The following is a 22927-nucleotide window of genomic DNA, read 5'->3' as shown; positions in this document are numbered from 1 at the left end:
GTCGGGATGCCCCAGGGAGTTCTGAGGGTGGGGCACAGGCCTGCTGCTCCTCAGGTATGGGGATGCCCTTGCCAGGCTCCACTTTCTACTTCTGAGCCTTGGTGTCCCTGCCCAGGTCCAAGCCAGGCTTTGAAGGCTATGGGAGCCCACCCTTCCTTCCGTCCACGTCTGGGCTCCTCAAGCCAGGCAGTGAGGCCAGCCGGGCTCTCTCCTGCTCCAGATTTCTGGTCTCAGACCGCTCACCCCCACCCCACCCCCACCAGCTTTGTTCCTATCCAGGATGCACCTGGGTGGCCTCTGGCCCCTGATTGTTTGCTTGGAGACCAGCTGGGCCACATCAGGGGAAAAGAAACGCCAGACCCAGGACAAAGCACCCGGTGGGTGCTGGAGCCAGCGTCCCTGTGAACAAGCCAGGCCACCCTGAAATACTCACCAACTTCTCTTTCAAATGGGAGGGGCACTGCACACTTCCTTGGGCTCTGGAATTGAGGAAGTGGGGGACGTTGCAGGGTTCCTGTCTATGCTTAAAGTGGGCCCCAAGAAGACAGAATCATGCCAGAGAAAACTCCCTGAGCTACCTGTAGGCGTGGCAGCCACAAGAGCAGTGCTTCGATCCTCCAGCCCAGTCCCCAGAAAGATGCCCCAGCCCACATTGGTTTCTGGGTAGCAGTAAGCAATCCCACCAGGAACTCCGTGCATCTGAGCTGATCTGGGCAGATCCATGTCATTGTGGGAACTGAGGTCAAGATAGGAGTGGGACTTCGTCCTGGGCTACATGGTGGACAGGGACCACATGCATGCAAGAGCGTGTCACTCATCACCCTAAGAATGGCCCTAAGCCAGGAGCCCAGGCACTGGCACGCAGGAGCTGCCAGACTATCAAACCAGTTGCCCTCTCCCCACATTTCCTGCATCCTTATCTCCATGCCCTGCCAGGCAATTCCCTACCCTGCTTCACAAAGAGCAGGGTGAATGACAGGAGGGACAAGGAGGGGCCTTTTTGGGGGGTCATCACTATGCAGAGGTAAGAAGAGCCCCAGTCTGTCACAAGTTGGTGCTACACCAGAGGGTGGAGGGAACCCAGATGTCCCAAGTCCCACTTAGTGCAATCTGCTTCCTGCCCAATGGTTCTCTGCTCTTCCCCAGCCCTCCTCTTAGGACTGCAACCCCCTTCCTAAGGACTCACACTCAATAATAAAGACATCCTCCAGGGACTTCTGGGGCCTTTCTTTGCTCTGGGTCTGGCTCTGATCAGGTGGCAGAGATGGCAGGCTGTGCCCAGTCACTCTCCATCCCTCTGACCTACCCTCACAGCCCCGTAGCTCCCAGCCCTATCTCCACACTCAGCCTGTTCTCCCACAGTGCAAGCCAGGCCCAGGGAGTGTGGAGCCCTGTTCTCCCAGACCCTCACCCTGCCTCCTGCACAGATGAACTAGCTGTGGCCCAGCAGAGTCCTGACCCGGCAGGCTCAGAGCTCCTGTCTAGTGCTTTCCCAGTGGCCCGAGGCAGGCCCTGACTGGAATCCACCCCTTATCTACCTGGTGCAGAGCACAAGACCTCTTATTATCTGCCCCATCCTCCACTTAAAGGACAACCTAAAACAACTCAGGGTAAACCAAGGGTGGGGGAAGGGCACCCCTGCAAGGATAGGGCCAAAGAACTGGCCACTGTGTGTCACCAGGGCATGGCCACCCACAGTCCAGGACCCCAGTCCTGTGAGGTTGTGGATGGATCTCTCCCCTTCCAGAGAAACTTGTTTTCCTGCTTCTCCCCATCAAAGCACCCCCCACCCCGCCCCAGAGGTTCTAGAAACTTCCCTTAAGTCAAAGTGGAAACAATCTCCCTGTCCCAGGGACAGGAAAAACAAGCGCTAAGTCTAGGGAAGCAGAGGCCTTGGGCTTAGCCCCACTGGGAGCCACCAGGCTCTGAGTAGGTTAGGAAGTTGGGTTACAAATGGACCCCTCTATGGTCCGCCTCAGTCTGCTCCTGAGGCAGCTGGCATGACAGGCAGGAGGGATGTTTGGGGGAGGGCAGCCCCCACACCTAAGGGGTAGCAGCTAAGGGAGCCCATGCTGTTCCTGTTGCCCAGGAGTCCTAGGTGGGGTCACCCCTCCTACTGATCACAGAACCACCAGAGCAAAACATACAAGCTCACCCTGGGCCCCACAGCTGGGGAGTGGGGAGAAGCTACAAACACACCCAGCTCAGTCCTGCATTCTGGAAGCTGGGCCCCAATGGACACTCATGGCTATAGCACTGTTTGGGGGACTCTCGAGCACTCACAGGACACATCTCAATTCAGACCATGGGCTCTGGGACTCCCCAGGTGTGCGTTCAGTTACTGGACAGATGCTGACCCTGGAGAGGGGGCGGTCTCGGGCTCAGGAAGGGCCCCCTAGGTCACCGAGTCCGCAGCAGGAGGCAGCCCCACAGGCCCCTCTGCATGTGACATATTACATGTGCAATGTGACTAGACCCGGTGTTGTTCTGGGCTGCACTCTGTGGATTCATCATCATTCTACACAAGATGCACAGGGAAAAAAAGCTTCACTGGTTTGGTTGCCTCTGAGTGGTATAATTATCGATTTTTTGTTTCTCTATAATTTTATATATTCTGAAAATTATCTCCAAGAAGATGGATTGCTTAAAAACAAAATCTCCCCAAACCAAGGCACCCCACCCCCACTCTGTTCCCAGAACAGCACGTCTGGGCGACAGCTTGGGAATGCTAGGGCTTCTCAGCCTGTAGGGTAACTTAGGCTGTGCTTCTGGGGTCTTGGTATCCTCACACAACCTCAGTGGTCCCAGGGCCACCGGACTCAGGCCCAGGTATTTGGCCATGCCTGGTGGCTGGCTCAGCAGCCTAGGGTGGGACCTATCAGACACCCTTCCCACATCCCTAAGGTCCTTCCCCACCCCCCACCCAGCTCCTGCAATGTTTCTGGCTTGTGAGCTGAAGGGGAGGAGCCTGGGCTCTGGTGCCCTCCTCTTGCCAAAAGCCAGTCCCAGGAGGCTTCGAGGGTCCTGCTCACACATGTCAGAGAATCAGGTGGAAGTGTTGAGCTAGAAAAGCCCAAGACTGATGTGTTTGAGCAATTTTAATACATTTGAGAATATGTCAAAGAACAAAATAAAAAAGTATGGTCAGTCAGCAGAAGCCCATGGTTGAGGGATACAGAAATGTAACTGGCCCTTTTGCAGTAAAGCTTGTGCTTGAAGGGCAAAGAGGCAAAATGACTACCTGGAGGCTTTGCATCAAGTGCCACTAAACTAAAAGCACCTCGCAGCAGCACTTTCAGGTATGTTATGACCACCTAGAATTATCCCATAAAGCCAACTTTGTTAAAAAGGATCCTATTAAAAAAAACAAGTCACGCTTCTAGAATCTTCTCACCTGTGGACCCACGTGCAAATGTGGGCGGCCCAGCCAAGCACCCCAGTACAGCTTCTTGTCAGAGAGGCAGAGATGGGTCCTTAAACAGGTGGGCCTTGTCCAGGCACTCCCTGCGGCCACCCTCTGCCCTGTCACTGACCCCACTGGCAGCACTGTGAGCAGAGCCCCACACCTACCAGCATGAGCTGCCAGAGCTGGCTTGCTTGGATAGGAAGGGACAGGTGTGTGAACTGCAGATCCAGGAAAATCTTTTCCTTCACACACACAAAAAAGTGCCCCCAACACAATAAATAAACAAAAGCATGGCCGCAGATTGGACACACTAGATCCAGAGAGCGGCACAGGCTTCCATGAGGGCGAATGAGAACAATAAGTGGGACTTAGAAAGACCAAGAAGAAAGGTATTTTAAAACAATTAGTTCTCACCTAGCAGTCCCTCATGTGACAGTACAGGGCAACCGTCAACAGAGCAACAGAAACCACAAGAGAAGCTTATTGGGGAGAATGGGCCAGGTGTCTCCCAGGCTCCTCCAGCGCGCCCCGGGCTGGACTCTGCTGACCTCTCCCTCTTTAGCTGAGAATGGGCATTTCACAAAGCCTCCAGGTGGGGCAGCAGCCAGAGCTGCCAGGTTAGCACATCTGGGCAGGGCTGGTGGGCACTTGCCAGCCACCTGGTGACTAGAGGCCAGCAGGCCACATGCACACACACACACAGCCCATTTCACAATAACCACATTCTAGGCTACAGATACATCAAATCCTAGTCTAGAGCACCACGCTCAAATGCACAGCCCTCGGCCCACGTGCTGGCTGTCAGCCTTCTCCGCATCCTGTGGCCGGGGCAGCAGTCCTCTTCCACCGGTGGCAACTCTTCCTCACGCTTCTTCGCAGGTGCCAAACACAGTTCTAGAAGCAATAGGTCTTGATGCTGTTCAAACCAACAGCTACTGTGTTAGGCACACACAAGACGTGGGGTCCCTGTTCCAAAGAAGGGCTGAGTCCCAGCCTGAGGGTCATCTCAACAGGACACCTCATAATAAGGCTTTGGTTCCACTGCACAGAAAAGGTGCCGGTGCAGCCGCCTGTCACTTGGAACTGGGAACAGGGTGTGGCAGGGGACCGACTCCATCCCTGGGCTGCATGTCATGGGCCCTGAAGACATCTGCTGTAGCTGTGGATGCAGTGGCCTCCAAGACCCTCCTTGCGAGGAGAGCTTAAGGCACTTCCTTAAATTCTTGCCTAGGAGGGTTCTGTCTGAGTGACACTGAGTGACTTTAAATTACACCATCTGGGCTCCCTCCAGCTGGGTAGCTTCTTCTCTTGAATCTTCCAACTTCATTTCTGGCTTTCACCACACTAATGTCCAGATTTTGTGTTTTAGCTCTATGTTCACTAAACAATTTCACTTTGGTACTAATAAAACAGGAGCTATTTCCCCCCAATATTGCTGTTAACAAAAAAAATTTTTTTTAAACCAGAACTCCTTCTAATTTTTTTGCCTAGAAACCTAATGACAGAGCTGGGTCTCCAAGGCCCTTTAAGGCTCAAGGACAGAGGCGCAACAAGGGGGACCCAGCAGCAAAACCAACCATTCAGCAGCAACAGACCCTTAGAGCTGGGAACTTAAGTTGTGATCAGCTGTTAGCTCAAATTGCAAACACTTAAATCACACTGGCCAGGATAGCCCTGTCACACGGCAGTGATGGCCATCCCACTGCCATGGTGATGCGCTCCTTAAAACCAAGCCCACATCCAGGGCTGTGGCCTGCTTGCCCAGGCACCTCTGCCAGGTGCCGACTTCCCTGCCCGCTTCTCCTGGTGTGCCAGACCTTGCACTTGCAAGGAGTCCAGAAGAGCTGCAGCTAAAGTTTTCACGAATGCCCTGTGAGCCTCCTACATCACTTCGCCCCCTTCCCCAAGTTTAGCTGTGCGGGAGCCGGTTTTTACACCCCGCAGCACTAATGTAGTTCAATATTCTCTTCAGAAAAAAACTCCGCAGCAAACAGCGTGTGTGGTGTGCGTTGAGCCGACACCGACCTCTGACCAGACAGGTCGTGTGCAAGGAGCCCAGTGTGAGCCGTAGGCCACAGACGCCTGAGTTCTCCCAATTCAGAGGCCCCGGCTGAAGGCTCACACACTGCGGGGCAGCCCAGAGAGTCGCTGAAAGCTTTACGGGGTGCATAGCTAATGGCGTTGGTGTCACTTGGTAATGGGGAGAGTCCTTCTGGTGTCCTCAGGTTTCAAAGTACTTGTAGATTGCTGTCACATAAAGCATCACGCTTTGCCAATCAGGCCGCTCAGTCCGGACCATTTCATTAATGTCCTGGCAGAGAAGGAAGAAACCTGGTTAGAATCCCAGGTCACCTCCCAGCTCATCCCAACAGTTCCATGGGCCCTTGCCCTGGGCAGGGCCTTGGACTTTGGGCTAAGCCTGATCACACCCAACAAAGGCCTGGCCAAGATGCCTGCTCCATCGCTACCCAAGGTGCCTGTGAAGTGTCCGCATGGTCCCTGAGCTGTCTGTCTGTGCCCGAGCCCTACCCCAGAGTCCCATACTGGGGTGCCCCTGCTCCTGGCCACAGCTGTCCAAGGCTGGCTTTGATCTTCCCTGGGGTCTTGTTCCCTGCCTACCTCTCTTAAACCCCTCCACATGGTGACTTCTGAGAGCCCTTCTCACCCGAGTCTCTGTCCTTAGAGTCTCTGTGGGCCCAGGGCTCCCAGAACTCAACTTTCCAATGTCCTTCACCATGACAACCATCTGAGATTATCAAAGACACTGTTCTCTAACTGTATCCTGCGGAATACCAGTGATCTGTGAGATGCCAGCTGATGAAACCCAGGACTTGGATACATGACTGGGAGGCCCCAAAAGAGATCCACTGTTGCTGAATAACATCTATGACTTTCCTAGGGAGTTGTGCTCAGGAGCACTGCTCTGAGAGGTTCCATGGGTGAGGGACATGGAACATGCTGCCACAGCCAGCACGACAGAATGGGCCACCCACTGGTGACTTGGAATAGAAAAAAGAAAGTACATTTGTTCAATGTAAGATCTTGACTAAAAGCTCTTTAGGGTGGGGAAACAGTCCTCTTTCTATAGTTAGAACTTTACATGTGATGTAAAATACCCAGATAATGGGAAACATTTCAGTAATGGGAACTTCTCTTTCTCTCTGTACAGATGAATGGAGGACACCCTAAACAAGCATATTTTTGTCAATTCAGAAAATATAACTTCTGGGACTTTACACGAACACTCCTGTGGGGTATATATGAATGTAAACACTTCTTCAAAGCCATCCAACTGTTACAAGTGAGGGTAAAGGGTGCCCTTGAGTCCCTGACCTAGTCCCACAGGACTCTTTGCAGAAATCTCTGAGGTGGATGCCCTAGACAACACCTCAGCAGAGTTTATATGATGAAAGGGTCTCTCGGTGTGGAAGGACTGGCTTTGCATCTGGACACAGTATTTTCTTCAGAAAGTCAGACAAGGCAAGAGCTCTGACAGAAAGAAGCATCTCTGTTTTGGGCTACTGCAGGCACTGAGCCTAGTGACCCTAAAACGTGGATTTTCTACATCTAATTTCTCACACTGTGAGTGGCATTTGCCACAGCACTTGTGAAGCGTGGCACATCTGCTCCACCTCTAAAGCCTCCTTCCTCGACTCGCACTTGCCTCCTCTCGCCCTAGTTTGACAAGAGGCAGACAAACCCACAGGAATGCACCTCTCACAGAGACATGTTATAAACCTGTTAGCATTTTCTTCTGAACCTAGAGATTTACCTGAAAAAGTAGGTGAAGTCAAAGTCACTGGGGCTGTGGTCAAGATGACTCCACCCACCTCAGGCACTTCCTCAGGATGCACAAAGCACCCACAGGACTGAGGTGACACCCTTGCCAGGGCCCCTCTGGTGAGATGCTTGCTCGGCCAGCCAGGGCCTGTGTGAACCCCTTTCTCACCAGGAACTCTCTTAATAAGACGGAACTCTCTTAATAAGACGGGAGCTCTTCCCAACAAAAAGAAGTGGCTTGCCAGTGACTCACCAGTGTGGATTTGATGCCGACGCTCTCAGCTGCCTGGAAGGCCAGGGTGAAGTTCCTTCGCTGTAAAAGAAACTGTGTGACTGGAGTGGACAAGTGAGGCCAGGAGGAAGATGACCTGTACTACCCATGCTGCTGGGGAAGATGGACAGCCCCCTCCATTTGGCACCAGAACAAACCTACACTGGAGCCCCTGAAGTGCCCAATGGGCCCGATTGCCCCTCCACAGGGCCCACCTGCTCCTCTTGTGACCGGCCGTAGAGCAATCTCCACAGGCCTGTTCTTTCCTCACTGTAGAAAAGGGATGCCTATGACACATCAGCCCTGAGCTGCCTGGACCCCGACCCCAAAAACTGATCAGAAACACCTATCAAATGAGCTTCTTCCCCAGGGGAAAATCTTCAAGGGTTACCTGAGGGGAGGAGGAGACCAGAGGAAGGCTTGGGCCTGAGACCTCTCCTAGTGCCCATCTGGACAAGGAATGTCCCCAACCTGTCCCCAGGCACCTTCCTGAGTGGGACGCCTGGACTGCACAGGGCTGGTGGGAGGCTGGCCTGGTGTGAAGAGAGCCCTGCCCAGACTGCTCATGCCTTGAGCAGTTCTCCATGGCCAGTTCTTGGTAAAACCCTCAATCCTAAATGTCCTCACCCAGGAAGGCTGACAGCTCCCACAGGGTGTGTTGTCACTTGGGGAATTCTGAACCCACCAAATGTCCTAGAAAGGCTGGTCAGGGACTGGCTGGCTCAGCACAAATAACTCAATCCCAGAGTAAGAGCCAGCTGGGATAGGGCCACTAGGAGCCAGCACTGTGACTTGGGCCCTGCCAGTGGAAGGCTCTGCCCCTCCCATGCAGTAAGGACTCCAGGAGCTGGCTGTCCCACAGCCGGCTTACCTTATCTTGGCTGTTCAGCTCTTGATATGGAATGTGGGCCGGAAGGTACGTATGCAGGAGAGCACAGAAGGCCAGCCCGTCATTCCAGCTGCTGCTGAAGTTTGTAATGTCAATATTCTGATGGAAAAGAAGAAAAACACGTAAGTAACGGACATCATGATCTTCTCAGGAGGACGGTGAGGAGGGTGAAGGTGGCCTCAGACGCCATATGGCCTCCAAACCCCAGGCAGGGGGAACCTGGAGAAAGCACAGTGTGCTAGGGGCCATGTCCCAACACCAGCAGATGTCAGTGACTGGCCTTGTAACAGTTCCCTACCCCATCCTGCCCACCACCTACAGATCACTGCCACCTTGGCAGGACGATCTGAGCCACCTCCCCCTCACATGAAGAACAGTGGACACAGGGAGCTGGTCTGGCAGTTCTGCAGCATCATGGGGCCCCGGGAAGCCGAGTTCTACGTTGAGAAGTTATGATTCAGCCTGACCTCCCTTATTAGGGTTCTAGGCACAGATTTATAGCACATAAAAACCTCTGGTTCTGAAGACGTCAACAGCTGCCATCTTGCATTAGGAGACATTGGGAACTGATTCACGCTGGGGCTATATGCTTCCCTACAGCATTTCTCCCAGATCACCTCAGCTTTCTTGTAGGATGCACCTCATCCATATTCATAATATAATTATTTGCAAATATAAAGGTAACATATTCAGAATAGTTGACTATATGATAACACAATTTGGCTAATATGTAGTCTTTACCTTTACTTGCAAGAATTTTTTTTTGAGAGAGACTTGGGGTGGGGAGCAGAGGGACAGGGAGAGGGAGAGAAAGAGAGAGGGAGAGAGAAAGAAAGAGGAATCTTGAGCAGGTACCACACTCAGCATGGAACCCGACTTAGGTCATGACCTGAGCTGAAATCAAGAGTCTGCCACTTAACCTTCTGAGCTACCCAGGCACTCCACAAGAATCCTTCTGAAAGTGAAACTCCACTATTAAATTCTGGAAATCCACATACTTTATATAAATGCTACAAACTGAAAAACAGAGCACCTCCCAAACACCTCTTGTTTAGGGTCATGCTATTCTTTCACAAAGACTTCAACTGCATCAAGAGTTAGCTCTTAAGGGGCTGGGAAAGCCCATATTTTATCACTGAAGGCAAACCACTGGTTCCTGGATACAGGTTCTTACTCCTTCCAGGGACAAGTGATCACACAACAATATGAATACTTTATGTATGCATACAGAGTATTACACACTTTGCCATTCCTGATCCTGGTTTATAGACTGTTAGGTCCTCACACCGAGTAGGGGAGCTGGGGCTCATGGATGAGGGGCAGGTGGGGAGGTCAGGACCAGGCCTGGCAACTGGCCCTTCGGGGAAGACAGTCTTAGTCCAGACTCAGCAGCTCTCAGACGCTTCCTTATAGAAGCAGCAAGCTGTGTGGAAGAGCACGGAGCTGAACTTTTCATAAGCTTTCAACATTCAAGTGAATTTGGGCCCTCAAATGCAGACATCCAGAATGCTGCCCTCTGGGGGTGGGGGTAGGGGTGGGGGCTTCTACTCAAACACAAGCTTTCAAAAAGGCAGCAGCTCTGTGGACAATTATTCCAGAGGTCATTTCCCCTCTGTTACCTAATTATCTGGGGCAGCCAGTCTCGCTGATCTGGCCTGAAATCATTGTTCATAAACTGTGGTGAGAAAAATTACCAGATTAAAGCACAAAAGGATATAAACTCTGCCAAGAGTCAAAGGGAAGGTCGCAATAAGCTTTCAGGGCCATCAGACCTGGCCTCAAAGAGTGAACTCGCCAACCCTCCCCCAGTGACTGGGGCCTGGCAGGTCCTCCCTGCCTCGGTGCTGCAGTCCCCACACTTCCTGGCCACAAAGACACAGTCCAAATAAGCATTCCTGTCCGGTTCCTGACCCCCCCCACCCCCCACCAGGGGACAATAACAGTCACCAACTCCTTTGAGGGCGCAGAACAACCAGTGGTGTCTGACAGTTACTGCTGAGGCGCCACAGCAAACCTGCCTCTTTCATCTCATGGGAATCTCAGGAAGCAGCCAGCTGAGGGGCGCCAGCGCCATCTGGGAGGAAACTGGAACGAGGGAAGGGAAATGACCTGTCCAAGGTGCTGGGCTGGTAGCAGGGAGAACTGAGTGTCATTTTAATTCTAGGATCGCCAGGAGGAGTTTTAGGTAAGGACGCTGAGACTCAAGGAGACCCAGGTCCCAGAGTTGATCTATGTGGTTATTCAAACTCAGGCCTGTCCAAAGCCCAGCCACACCCCAGAAATCCGACTAGATCTCATGACCAGTGCCCTGATCAAGGACCCAAGGGCACGGAATATCACATGGACAGGTGGTGAGAAGCTTCTTAATGACTGTCCAAGCCCTGTGGAAGGCCAACGGCAACATGTGGCTGTGAAGGACTCCCAACCCTTGTCCCCAGAGGTCACATTCATTTCTGGAGGAAAACAAATCTCCACTTCCTGCCGCCACAGCCCCCTCTCCAGCTCTTGAAAGGCAGGCGTCTGGCAGAGCTGCCTACGTGCCTGGCCTCCCAGCGCCTCATGGCAATAGCTCCTATACCAGAGGAAACTGCTGCGCCCCAGCTCCCCAGCTGTGGGAACCCTAGACTTCCCCAGCTTCCTCAACACAAACCCAATCTCAAACCTGGAACCTCCAGGCAGAGCAGTCACTTCATTAACAAAACATGCCAAAGAAATTTATCTATTTACTTATTTATTTATTATTTATTTATTTTTCTAATTTATTGTCAAATTGGTTTCCATATTCCAACAAGTGCTCTCCTCCATGCCCATCACCCCCCTTCCCTTCTCCCCCACCCCCGTCAGCACTCAGTTTGTTCTCAGTATTTAAGAGTCTCTTATGGTTTGTCTCCTTCCCTCTTCTTAACTATTTTTTCCCCTTCCCCTCCCCCATGGTCCTCTGTTAAGTTTCTCCTGTTCCACATGAGTGAAAACATATGGTATCTTTCTCTGCCTGACTTATTTCACTTAGCATAACACCCTCGAGTTCCATCCACTTTGCTACAGATGGCCATTTTTCATTCTTTCTCATTGCCATGTAGCATTCCATTGTATATATAAACCACATCTTCTTGATCCATTCGTCAATTGATGGCAAAGAAATTTAAACAATGAGGAAACAACAGCTTCTTGAGTTCCAGGGTAGGGGGAGTTAACTTTGAAGTACCTGACTACCAAACTTCCAAATCAAAACAAAGTCCAAACTCAGGGAGGTTGGCAGGTGTCACTGCCCACGCCCACCCTACCCCAGCTGGAGTGGAGCCAGATTAGACGCTGTACCCAGCAGGGGACAGTGAAGCCTATACCCAGGAAACCCAAGTGAGACCTTCAAATGCCCTGTCCCCCATCCTTCTATCTCCTACCCTCTCCAGAGAGACCCTGGGGGAAATGAGGCCAGTGCTTCAAAGGAAGTGGAGAAAAGCCTAAAATCTGAGAAAGCAAGCCCCAGACAAGGCTGCACCACCCCATGCCACCACAGCAGTACTGGGCCTGCTGCTCCCCTCTGCTCCCCATATCACTGCTTGTTCACTTTTTAAAATGTTTTTTAATTCTTTTAGTGTTTATTTATATTTGAGAGAGAGACAGAGACAGAACGTGAGCAGGGGAGGGGCAGAGAGAGAGGGAGACACAAAATCTGAAGTAGGCTGAGCTGTCAGCACAGAGCCTGATGCAGGGCTTGAACCCACGAACTGTGAGATCATGATCTGAGCCAAAGACAGATGGCCAACTGACTGAGCCACTCAGGTGCCCCAAAATGAACTATTCTTAAAGCCCAAAACACGAGGTTTGAAGGACTATGCATACTAGTGCTCTACTTACTGCTCACTATTCACAGCACTGATGCTAATAAACTCTCTAAGAAGGAAACAGGTATCTTTTTCTTTTCAAAAAATTTTTTATTTTTTATTTTAGAGACAGAGAGAGCACCAGTGGTAGAGAGAGGCAGAGGGAGAGAAAGAGAATCTCAAGCTGGGACTTGATCCCACGACCCTGGGATCAAGACTTGAGCCAAAATCAAGAGTTGGACACACAACTAACTGAGCCACCCAGGTGCTTCCAATTTTGTTTTTAAAATAGAGACATGGTACACAGTAGTAATTATAATGCAAGTTTTCTTTTTTAAATTATAATGTTTATTCATTTTTTAATGAAAAAAATTTTTTATGTTTATTTTTTGAGAGAGATCACAAGCAAGGGAGCGGCAGAGAGAGAGGGAGACACAGAATCTGAAGCAAGTTCCAGGCTCTCAGCTGTCAGCACAGAGCCTGACACGGGCTCAAACCCATGAACCGTGAGATCATGACCTGAGCTGAAGTTGGATGCTTAACCAACTGAACCACCCAGGTGCCCCAATGTTTATTTGTTTTTAAGAGACAGAGGGAGAAAGCAAGCAGAGAAGGGGAGAGAGAGGGAGACACAAAATCGGAAGCAGGCTCCAGGCTCGGAGCTGTGAGCACAAGGCCCGGAGCTGTCAGCACAAAGCCCGACTCAGGGCTCAAACCCACAATGAGATTACGACCTGAGCCAAAGTTGAACACTCAACCACTGAGCCATGCAGGTGCCCCTATAATGCAAGTTTCTAATTAATGAATTCATTTTGCATTTAGTTTTCAGGTCAATTCAGGACTTTTCTACTCTTTGAGATAAGTCTCTGTTTGGAATAGGTGGACCAAAAACAAGACACTTTTGATTATTAGAATAAAAGTTCAAGAAAGCATTCAGCACAGACTCAAATGAGGCACTTTGTCACATTTTCTCCCACAGGCGCATGTCCTCCCACCCAGGAAATGTCCACTAAGAGATCTGACGGGGCAGATGGACGTGACCTGCTTCACAGGCCCATCAGCTACCTTTTTCACTACCATAAAAATTCAGACCTAGACACCTGAGAACTTCACACCCCTTCATAGGACTGGCTGGGCGCTTCTCACTCATTCAGTTCTTAACCTGGGCCAGAAGCCGTCTTTTGCTCCTGTGACTTAGATATGATACTTTCCTTTATGGCCTTTAGGTAGCCCCACTTTGGTGTGCCTTTGTATACACTGAGAGTTGAGGGGTGGGGTAAGAGAGCGAAAAAATTACACCAAGTCTCCACAGAAAAAAAATTGAAAGTGTTATAAAACATCTTAAAATGTTTTACTCTGTCTGAAGTTTAATTAAGGGCCACAAAATATACCCCCAAGTTCTACATATTCCTTTAATAGTTATTAAGGTTCTCATCTATTTAAGGAAATGCCACTTTTATGGGCATAGGGCAAGAAGCCAAACACCATGATTCATCTCTCCGCTCACACCAATTTCCGTATGCCCATCTAAACTGTGGAAGAGTGTGATCACAGCCAAACACAGGCTGAGAGACAGGGTCCTTCCTGTGACTGAAGATACTGGGAATGCTACCTGCTGGGAGATACAAGTGAATTACAAACAAAATCCTGCCCAAGGTGCCTCAGCCCCAGGCCATGGGGCAAGTTCTGGAGGGAGTCTGGAGATCTGAGAGAGGCAGGCAAGGGTACCTTTTAGTGTGTGCTATGGTGGTGGGGGGGGTGATGTCTAAAAGAGAAGAAAGGGGTGCCTGGCTGGCTCAGCGTGTATAGCATGCAGCTCTTGATCTTGGGGTTGTGAGTTCAAGCCCCCACACTGTGTGTCGAGATTATTTAAAAATAAAAACTTAAATAAAATAGAGGAGGAAAAAACAAGAGACAGTATTTACCAGTGCTGGTAATGTTAAACATGAAAGGCCCCAAGAAGACCCTGTATGTAACCAGCAAAAACCTGCCTGGTGCCCAGAGCTGCCACAGTGTGAACTGGCAGGCCCACTCTGGCTGCAGATCTAAGGGTGGTGTCCTAGGGACTCTAGTGCTTCCTCCTTTTTGAAGTTTAGCCAAGCTCTGTTCCAGGTCAAAGAAGGGGGTGGGAGGAGGCAGCACATATCCATGAGGCTCACTCACCGTGAAGTCCAGGTGTTGGGACTATCTGGTAAAGAGGGAGGAGGGAAGGAACCCAGCAGCCCTAAAGACAGGGCCCTGTATCTCGTGCCCCTTGTTGGGGAGGGAGATCTAAAAAGGACCTTTGATCTTCACTGTGCATCACAATCACCTGCAAAGCCTTTTGAAGGCTACATGCTCAGCTCTACCCCAGAGAGGCTGACCCAGTTGTCTGGACGTTATTTTTCTTGAAGGTCCCCACATAACCACTGATCTATAAAGACCGACAGCGGGTAGAAGTGCAGCAGATGGAAATATTTAAAAGGTTAAATCTGGGAGTTCATGATGATGCTCACAGAAGCACACCCACATTCACAGTCCTGAGGGCTCGGAAATCAAGGGAGAGGATCAAGAACCGGATGGAACTTTCCTGACCAAACTGGATGTCAAAGAAATTAAACAGCTGATGAAGGAGTTCGTGAAGAGGAATTCTAATGAAGCAGGAGTGATTGACAGAAATGGAATGGTACCATTTGGCAACAGTGATGATGAGTGGCCAGTGCCATCTCAGAAACAGAGAGCCAGTCCTGCTCTGCTCTACCTTGAGACATGGACACAACTCCACAACTGAGGTGTTTCTGCCAAAATCTGGAACTGGAATCAGATCTAACATCTAGTTCTGTTTTCCAGCTTATACTAGGGAGAAAAGCACAGGAATATAATCAGCAAAACCTAAAATGTAGAACTCTATAGGATACATGATCCAGTTCCCTCAAGAGGACAAACTGAAAGGGGGGGAAAAAAAGGAAAGGGGGATTTTACAATTAAAATAGACTTAAAAAGATATATTATCCAAATGCAATGTGAACCTTATCTGGATCTTACTTCTAACAAATCAACTAAAAAAAGACATGATTCAATTGGGAAGTTTAAACTAAATGTGAGAGAACATTAAATGACCGGGAGTTGTTCTAGAAACCTCCAGGTGAGGGTGGAGAATACAAGGACCCTGTGCAATGACTTGTGTCCAGGGTGCATGTGCACAGGATCACTTTGCCAGTCTCATTATTTTAGTGGGTATTTGAAAATTTCCACAAAATCTAACCTACAACTCAACAACTCAACTAAAAGATAATTAACCCAACTGCCCAATTAATTGCAAAATGAGCAAAGGATGTGAAAAGATATTTACCCAAAGAAGACAGATGAATGGCCAACAACACCTAAGAAGACAATCAACTTCGTCAGCCAGGAGGGAAATGCAAATCAAAACTACCAAGAGCTACCGCTTCATACCCAATAGGATACATGTTATTTTACAATAAGTCGGCTGGGCATCCAATCTTGGTTTCAGCTTAGGTCATGATCTCATGGTTTCATGGGTTCAGGCCCTGCATGAGACTCTGTACTGGCAGCATGGAGACTGCTTTGGGTTCTTTTTCCCTTCCCCAGTCACAGTGTCTCTATCTCTCTCAAAATAAATAAACTTAAAAAAAAATGAAGTAAGAAGTGCAGGTGAGGATGTAAAGAAATGAGAATTGTACATTGCTGATGGGAATGGAAAATGATGTAGTTGCTGTGGTAGTTCCTCAATAAGGTACACACAGAATTACCCAGATGACTTGGCAGTTCCACTCTAGGTATTGACATAAAAGAAGTGAAAACGAATATGGAAATTAATACCTGCCCAGAAATGTTCATAGCAGCATTATTCACAATAGCCAAAATGTGGAAACAACCAACCAACAAAAGTCTACCAATGAAAAAAAACAGATAAACACAATGTGGAATATCCATGCACTGGAAATTTTTGAGTCATAAAAAAATGAAGTACTGGGGCGCCTGGGTGGCTCAGTCAGTTAAGTGTCTGACTTCAGCTCAGGTTATGATGTTGCGTCTGTGGGTTCAAGCCCCACATCAGGTTCTGTGCTGACAGCTCAGAGCCTGGAGCCTGCTTTGGATTCTGTGTCTCCCTCTCTATTCCTCTCCCACTCGCACTCTGTCTCTCTCTCAAAATTAAGATAAAAAAACCAAATAATCCAGGGAAGAAATGGGCTAAAGACATGAACAGACACTTCTCCAAAGAAGACTTCCAGATGGCCAACAGACACAGGAAATGATGCTCAACATAACTCATCATCAGGGAAATACATATCAAAACCACAATAAGATACCACTTCACACTGTCGGAATGGCTAACATTAACAACTCAGGCAACAACAGATGCTGGTGAGAATGCGGAGAAAGAGGATCTCTTTTGCACTGCTGGTGGGAATGCAAACTGGTGCAGCCAGTCTGGAATACAGTATGGAGGTTCCTCAAAAATTAAAAATAGAACTACCCTACGACCTAGCAACTGCACTACTAGGTATTTGTCCAAGGGATACAGGTATGTGTGCTGTTTCAAAGGGACACGTGCATCCCAATTTTTATAGCAGCACTATCAACAACAGCCCAAGTATGGAAAGAGCCCAAATGTTCATTGACTGATGAACGGATCAAGAAGATGTAGTGGAGTATTACTCAGCAATCAAAAAGAATGAAATCTTAACCATTTGCAGCTACATGGATGAACTAGAGGGTATTATGCTAAGTGAATTAGTCAGAGAAAGACAAATATCATATGACTTCACTCATATGAGGACTTTAAGATACAAAACAGATGAACATAAGGGAAGGGAAGCAAATATAATATAAAAACAGGGAGGGGGGACAAAAACATAAGAGACTCTTAAATATGGAGAACACACAGAGGGTTACCAGAGGGTTGTGGGAAGGAGGATGGGTTAAATGGGTAAGGGGCATTAATGAATCTACTCCTGAAAACACTGTTGCACTATATGCTAACTTGGATGTATATTTTAAACAATTTTTTAGTAATTTAAATCATGAAGTACTGACACATTACAACATGGATAAATCTTGACACATTCTGCTAGGTGAAAGCTAGACACAAAGACCACATATTGTAGGACCCCATTTATACTCAATATCCAACCTATTGAGGTTCAGAGAAAGCAGATTAGTGGTTGTCAGGGCCTGTGAATGTACTTAATGCCCCTGAACTGTGGACTTAAAAATCGCTGGAGGGGCTGCCTGGGTGGCTCAGTAGGTTGAGCATCCAGCTTCGGCTCAGGTCATGATCTCATGGTTTGTGGGTTCGAGCCCCACGTCGGGCTCTATGCTGACAGCTAGCTCAGAGCCTGGAGCTGGTCTTCGGATTCTGTGTCTCCCCCTCTCTCTGACCCTCCCCTGCTCATGCTGTCTCTTCTCTCAAAAATAAATTTTAAAAAAAATCCTTAAAAAATGTTTTTAAATTTACCTTTAAAAAAATTGCTGGAATGGGAAAATTTTAGGTTATGTCTGCCCCCCTCTGCAAACTGGCAGATGGTCTGAAGTAGTTCATGCTCAATAAACTCTATACACCAAATAGATCTCAGAAGCAACTAACTTAACCTAGAGCAGTCACTGAGAAGTTATGTTGCTTAAACGTAATAATTCACAAGTATGTTTTATGGGACTTTTTGTAGCTTTATTAAAAAATTTTTTCTTAAAAAGAAACAAGTAGTTGAACATAGGTATCAATCTGTTCCCTTCACCACCAGGATAAATGAGCGACTATGGTGACTAGAAAGGAGGCTAATCTATCATTCTCTGTGTATGGCTATTCCGAAACTGCCATGATTCTGTGGGTGAGACAGCTACATTTAACCACAATGATGTTTCTCAAAGTAGCAAGCACACTTCTAGGATACAGTTCCAACTATATCTAAACGTCATAAAAACAAAATCTAGTCTAATAACAACATTTTGGGTTTATAAGGTGCTATAAATTGTTTCAGTCAAATGAACCTACTTTGGGGGAACAATTCAGAATAAGTTAGCAAATGTCATCCTAAGAGATGGGAGTAATGTCCCCACATTTCCCATAAACTCTTTCAAAGAGAGACTTTTTGGGGAGAACACATAGGAACCAAGATGCCTGCTTTTTGAAAATTCAAGAAAACTGCCACTAGGAAGGGATGGTAGGCAAGAGCTGCTGACCAGGTCATACTTGTCCTGGGCATATTGTGAGCAGTCTTATGAGCAGCCTAGAAATTAGTTCTGCCTTTTCTAGATTTAGTTTATCTAGTGAGTGTTATTACTCACTAAAATGCAATTTGAACTAAAGGAGACACAGAAATCCTCAAGCAACATGTACCATGGCATGTGCTCTGGGGAAGGGCTTGTTTGGCAAAGCAGAGAAGTTTCATCTCCTCGTCCTAAACTTCCCAACAGCTTCCCTGAGAATACTTGTGTTTGAGAGGAAGGAAAATAGGCATCCCATAACATCTTTGAGATGGACTCCTTTAGTTTATCCGTAGGACAAATGCTACCAATTTTATACTCAGGCTCTGGACGAGACAGATACAGGGCAATCTGGGTAGTTAAAGCTCCCAATATAAGAAGCCATGGCTCACACCAAAACCCTGTTCGAATGCCTTCCCTGTGAAAAGGCTCTTCAGACTCTTCCGGTGACAAGAAGGAAGCTCTTTACCTTGCCAGGCTGACTGCTCCTCCTGTTTAAGTCTTAGAAAATTCTTTACACTGATTTGAAAGACACAGCTCTTATAGATCATCATTTGAAAAGCAGAGTGGTGTGACAGAGGTACCATGGGTTTTAGAGTCTCGCAGACCCGGGCTTTCAATGTTGGGGCCACTCCCTACTAGCTCGCTCCAAGTCTATGGGGGCATAATTTACCTCAGAGAGTCTCCATTCTCTCATACACAAAATGGGAAAGATACACAATTATGAGGATTTAAGAAGACAGAGTCTTACGAGGTACATAAAACAGCTCCTTCAGCTAGAGCTTGACATATCCTGTCCCCTTCTCCCACCTCCCCCAAGATGGTGCTGACTTCACCTTCTAAACCACAAATAAGCGTAAGACAAGAGACTCTGTCCCCACCCTGGGAAAAGCCCCGAAGTACCAGAAGCCAGCCATGCTGGTTCCAAGTCCCTCTCTTCTAGTTCACACCCTGGAACTTCAGACACCTGCCATCTGGGCCAGGGAAGATCTGCTGGCTCTGTGACAATCAAATGGACTTCTGTCATACGTCTTCCCTGTGCCTACAGTGAACAGATAGCACTTATATGACTTTGTTTCCCTTTCTCAGGTGTGTTCTTTGCCAAGCACTGAACTGAAAACCTAGCACCCTCTTCAGGCACTCCACAAAGGTTTGCTGAATAAATACCATGTTTGTTTAAGAAAACTCTGAAGGGGGGGTGGGGGAGCAAAAAAGAAAACTCTGAGGAAAAGTAGAGAAATTCAGGGGAAAAAAGGTCCAGAGGATCTGAAAGCTTCAATATAGAGGCAGGTCTTTAAAAAAACAATGCTGGGGCGCCTGGGTGGCTCAGTTGGTTAAGTGTCTGACTTCGGCTCAGGTCATGATCTCATGGTTCGTGAGTTTGAGCCCTATGTCTGGCTCTGTGCTGACAGCTCAGAGCCTGGAACTTGCTTCAGATTCTGTGTCTCCGTCTCTCTCTGCCCCTTCCCTACTTGCACTCTGTCTCTCTCCCAAATAAACATTAAAAAAATTTTTTTCAACGCTTCAGGGGTGCTTGGGTGGCTCAGTCAGTTGATCATCCAATCTTGATTTTGGCTCAGGTCATGATTCTAGGACTGTGGGATCGAGCTCACATGGGGCTCTGAGTGCAGAGCCTGCTTAAGGTCTCTCTCTCTCTCTCTCTCTCCCCCCACCCCCCCGCGCCTACTCCCCTCTGTCCCTTTCCTCATGCTCTCTCTCAGGAAAGAAAAAAGAAGCTTCAGCTTGTAAACATGAAGAGTGCTAGAAGACAGCACTTATAAACGATAGACATGAAGTATACCCAGAGTCATCCAAATATTTTAAACTGGAAAAATGTAATTTATGCAAAAAAAAAAAAAAAAAAAAAGGTATACTACTTCACAGAGACTACAGGATACTGTTAATTCAATAAAGAGCAAAGATTTAGACCACTGCATTCACGGCAGGCCCCAGCTAGTAAGATGCCCATCTGGGTACCCTGTTATCCTCCTGGTACTCATGTTTGAGGGGTACAACCCCCTGCCCCTCAGAACACCTTCCGATGCATGCCCAAACAGAACGGGAGGCTAGGACTACGGGGCTTCCTCAGCATGGCGCTTCCCTTTCTGAAATCATAGGGAAGAATATATCTGGTCTGACCCAGAACACCAAAGCACAGGGCAGCCTGGATGTGAAGTGGCTATGGTAGTGCAGCAGCTTGGGAAGGAAATGATCTCAGGAAAGAATTGCTCAATATAGTGTGCTCACCTTAAGATGAACTTATTGTTTACGTCAGGAAAGGTTCTTCTAAATCTGTCAAGGACTTCTTTCAACATCTATAAGGTACCATTTCGGCAGAGGGAAAATGGCAAAACATCCAAAACAGGTATCACACCTGTGGAACTACCCTTTTGTAACCCTAACTCAATGGTTTACCTACCTTCCCATTGGTGCAGTAAATGTGAAGGGAAATGGTGAAACACTTTACACAATGGACCAAATATAACCAGATACCACCAGTGGGAGAAAATGACAGTGCTGTCACAGGGAACGGGATGAGCCTGCATCACACTGGGACCCTGTGCATGGCACTTTACTCCTGACTCCATACTTATTTTTCTGGTTTTGTTTTGAATGCAAGTTGGTTACAGGTACTTTTTGTTGGTGTCTTGGTATAAAACACATGAGGATGCGGCCAAACAGAGAGGGTTGAGAGTCCTAAGGAGAGATACGATGCAGCAGAAGTATAAAGGCCACTCAAAACTGGATTCTACAAAAAACAGTTATGAATGCTTACGATTATAAATCTGAGTCATAAAAAAGTTACATTATGCCCAGGAAAAGACATATTTTTAAAAGGCCTGGAAATATTATGTCTTAGAAATAATTTTGAATGTTCCTTGAGGGTAAAGGTCATGCTCTAGACTGCATCATATCCTTCTTTGTATTAAAAAATTTTTTAACACTAATTTATTTTTGAGAGATATAGAGAGACAGATTATGAGCAGGGAAGGGGCAGAGAGAGAGGGACACACAGAATCGGAAACAGGCTCCAGGCTCTGTGCTCACAGAGGCTCAAACCCCCGAACCATGAGATCATGACCTGAGCCGAAGTTGGATGCTCAAACGACTGAGCCATGTAGGTGCTCCGCCTTTATTTAATGAGCATTCCGGTTGTGCCAGGGGAACATCACTGAAGAAGACACATGGATGGCAAATAAGCACACAGAAAGATGCTCAACAATACTGGTTCCCAGGCAATAGGAAAATTAAAACCATGAGGAGATACCACCACACAGTTATCAGAATAGCTGGAGGCTGACCACACACAGTCTCAATGAAGATGTAAAAGAACTGGAACTCTTAGGGCGCCTGGGTGGCTCAGTCGGTTGAGCCTCTGACTTCGGCTCAGGTCAGATCTCACGGTCGTGGGTTCGAGCCCCGCGTCGGGCTCTGTGCTGACAGCTAGCTCAGAGCCTGGAGCCTGCTTCTGGTTCTGTGTCTCCTTCTCTCTCTGACCCTCCCCCTCTTATGCTCTGTCTCTTCTGTATCAAAAATAAATAAAACATTAAAAAAAAAAAAAAAGAACTGGAACTCTTGTGAACTGATGGTGCAGCCACTTTGGAAGACAGTCTGGCAGCTTCTTAAAAAGTGGCACTGGGGCTCCTGGATGGCTCAGTTGGTTGAGCGTCCGATTTCAACTCGGGTCATGATCTCACAGTTTGTGAATTCAAGACCCACATCGGGTTCACTGCTGTCAGTGCAAAGCCCACTTCAGATCCTCTGTTCCCCCTCTCTGCCTCTCTCCCACTCTCTATCAAAAATAAACAAACATTAAAAAAAAAAGTGACACCCATACCTACCACATGACCCAGACAACCCACTTTCAGATGTCTACACAAAGACCCGCACATGAACGCTCACAGGAGCTTTACTTATAAGCAACAGCTGGAAACAACCCAATAGCTGGCAACAGCTGAACAGATAAACAAATGGTCCTATGTCCATAAAACGAACTTGCTCTTCAGAACAAAGAAGGGGAAGGGAATTGTTGATATACACAGTATGAATAAATTTCATAATCATTATGCTAATGATAATGCTAAGTGAAAGAAGCCAGAACCCTCCCCAAATTGTGCACACTGTGATCGCTTTTATACAAAATTATAAAATAATGCAAACACTACACAGTGACAACAGATCGCAGTGGCCTGGGGATGGTGGCAGAGGTGGGGAAAGGCAGGCAGGACCAAGGGGACACAAAGAGGCATAAGGAATCTTCTGTGGAGATCGATATGCTTACCATGTGTGGGGATGGTTTCACAGGCATAGGTATGTCAAAACTCATCAAACTGTAAAGTTTAAATATGTGCAATTTATTATGTGTCAATTCTACCCCAATGCATCTGGGTTGGTTGTTTTTTTTTTTAATGTGTATTTTTAAGAGAGAGAGTGAGAGAAAGCACCAGCAGGGGAGAGGCAGAGACAGAGGGAGAAAGAAAGAATCCTGAGCAGGCTCCATGCTGACAGTGCAGAGCCGGCCCGATGTGGGGCTCTACCTCACCAACTGT

The 22927-nt window shown here is 48.0% G+C and overlaps 1 protein-coding gene across 1 annotated transcript in view; it reads right to left on the bottom strand.

The window, feature by feature from the left end:
• Positions 1-3083: 3083 nt before the first annotated feature.
• Positions 3084-22927, bottom strand: part of SPECC1L (sperm antigen with calponin homology and coiled-coil domains 1 like) — a 94817-nt gene continuing 74973 nt past the window's right edge. The window contains exons 13-15 of the mRNA XM_029922174.1: positions 8329-8445; positions 7440-7499; positions 3084-5717 (exon numbers count right to left, since the gene is read on the bottom strand). Of these exons, the coding sequence (XP_029778034.1) occupies positions 5628-5717; positions 7440-7499; positions 8329-8445 (267 nt within the window). The 3' untranslated portion in view covers positions 3084-5627. The remainder of the gene's footprint in view (positions 5718-7439; positions 7500-8328; positions 8446-22927) is intronic.

The sequence above is a fragment of the Suricata suricatta genome, chromosome 14, assembly GCF_006229205.1.
Source record: "Suricata suricatta isolate VVHF042 chromosome 14, meerkat_22Aug2017_6uvM2_HiC, whole genome shotgun sequence".
Taxonomy (NCBI): Eukaryota; Metazoa; Chordata; class Mammalia; order Carnivora; family Herpestidae; genus Suricata; species Suricata suricatta.
This window is presented reverse-complemented; position numbering and strand designations above follow the sequence as displayed.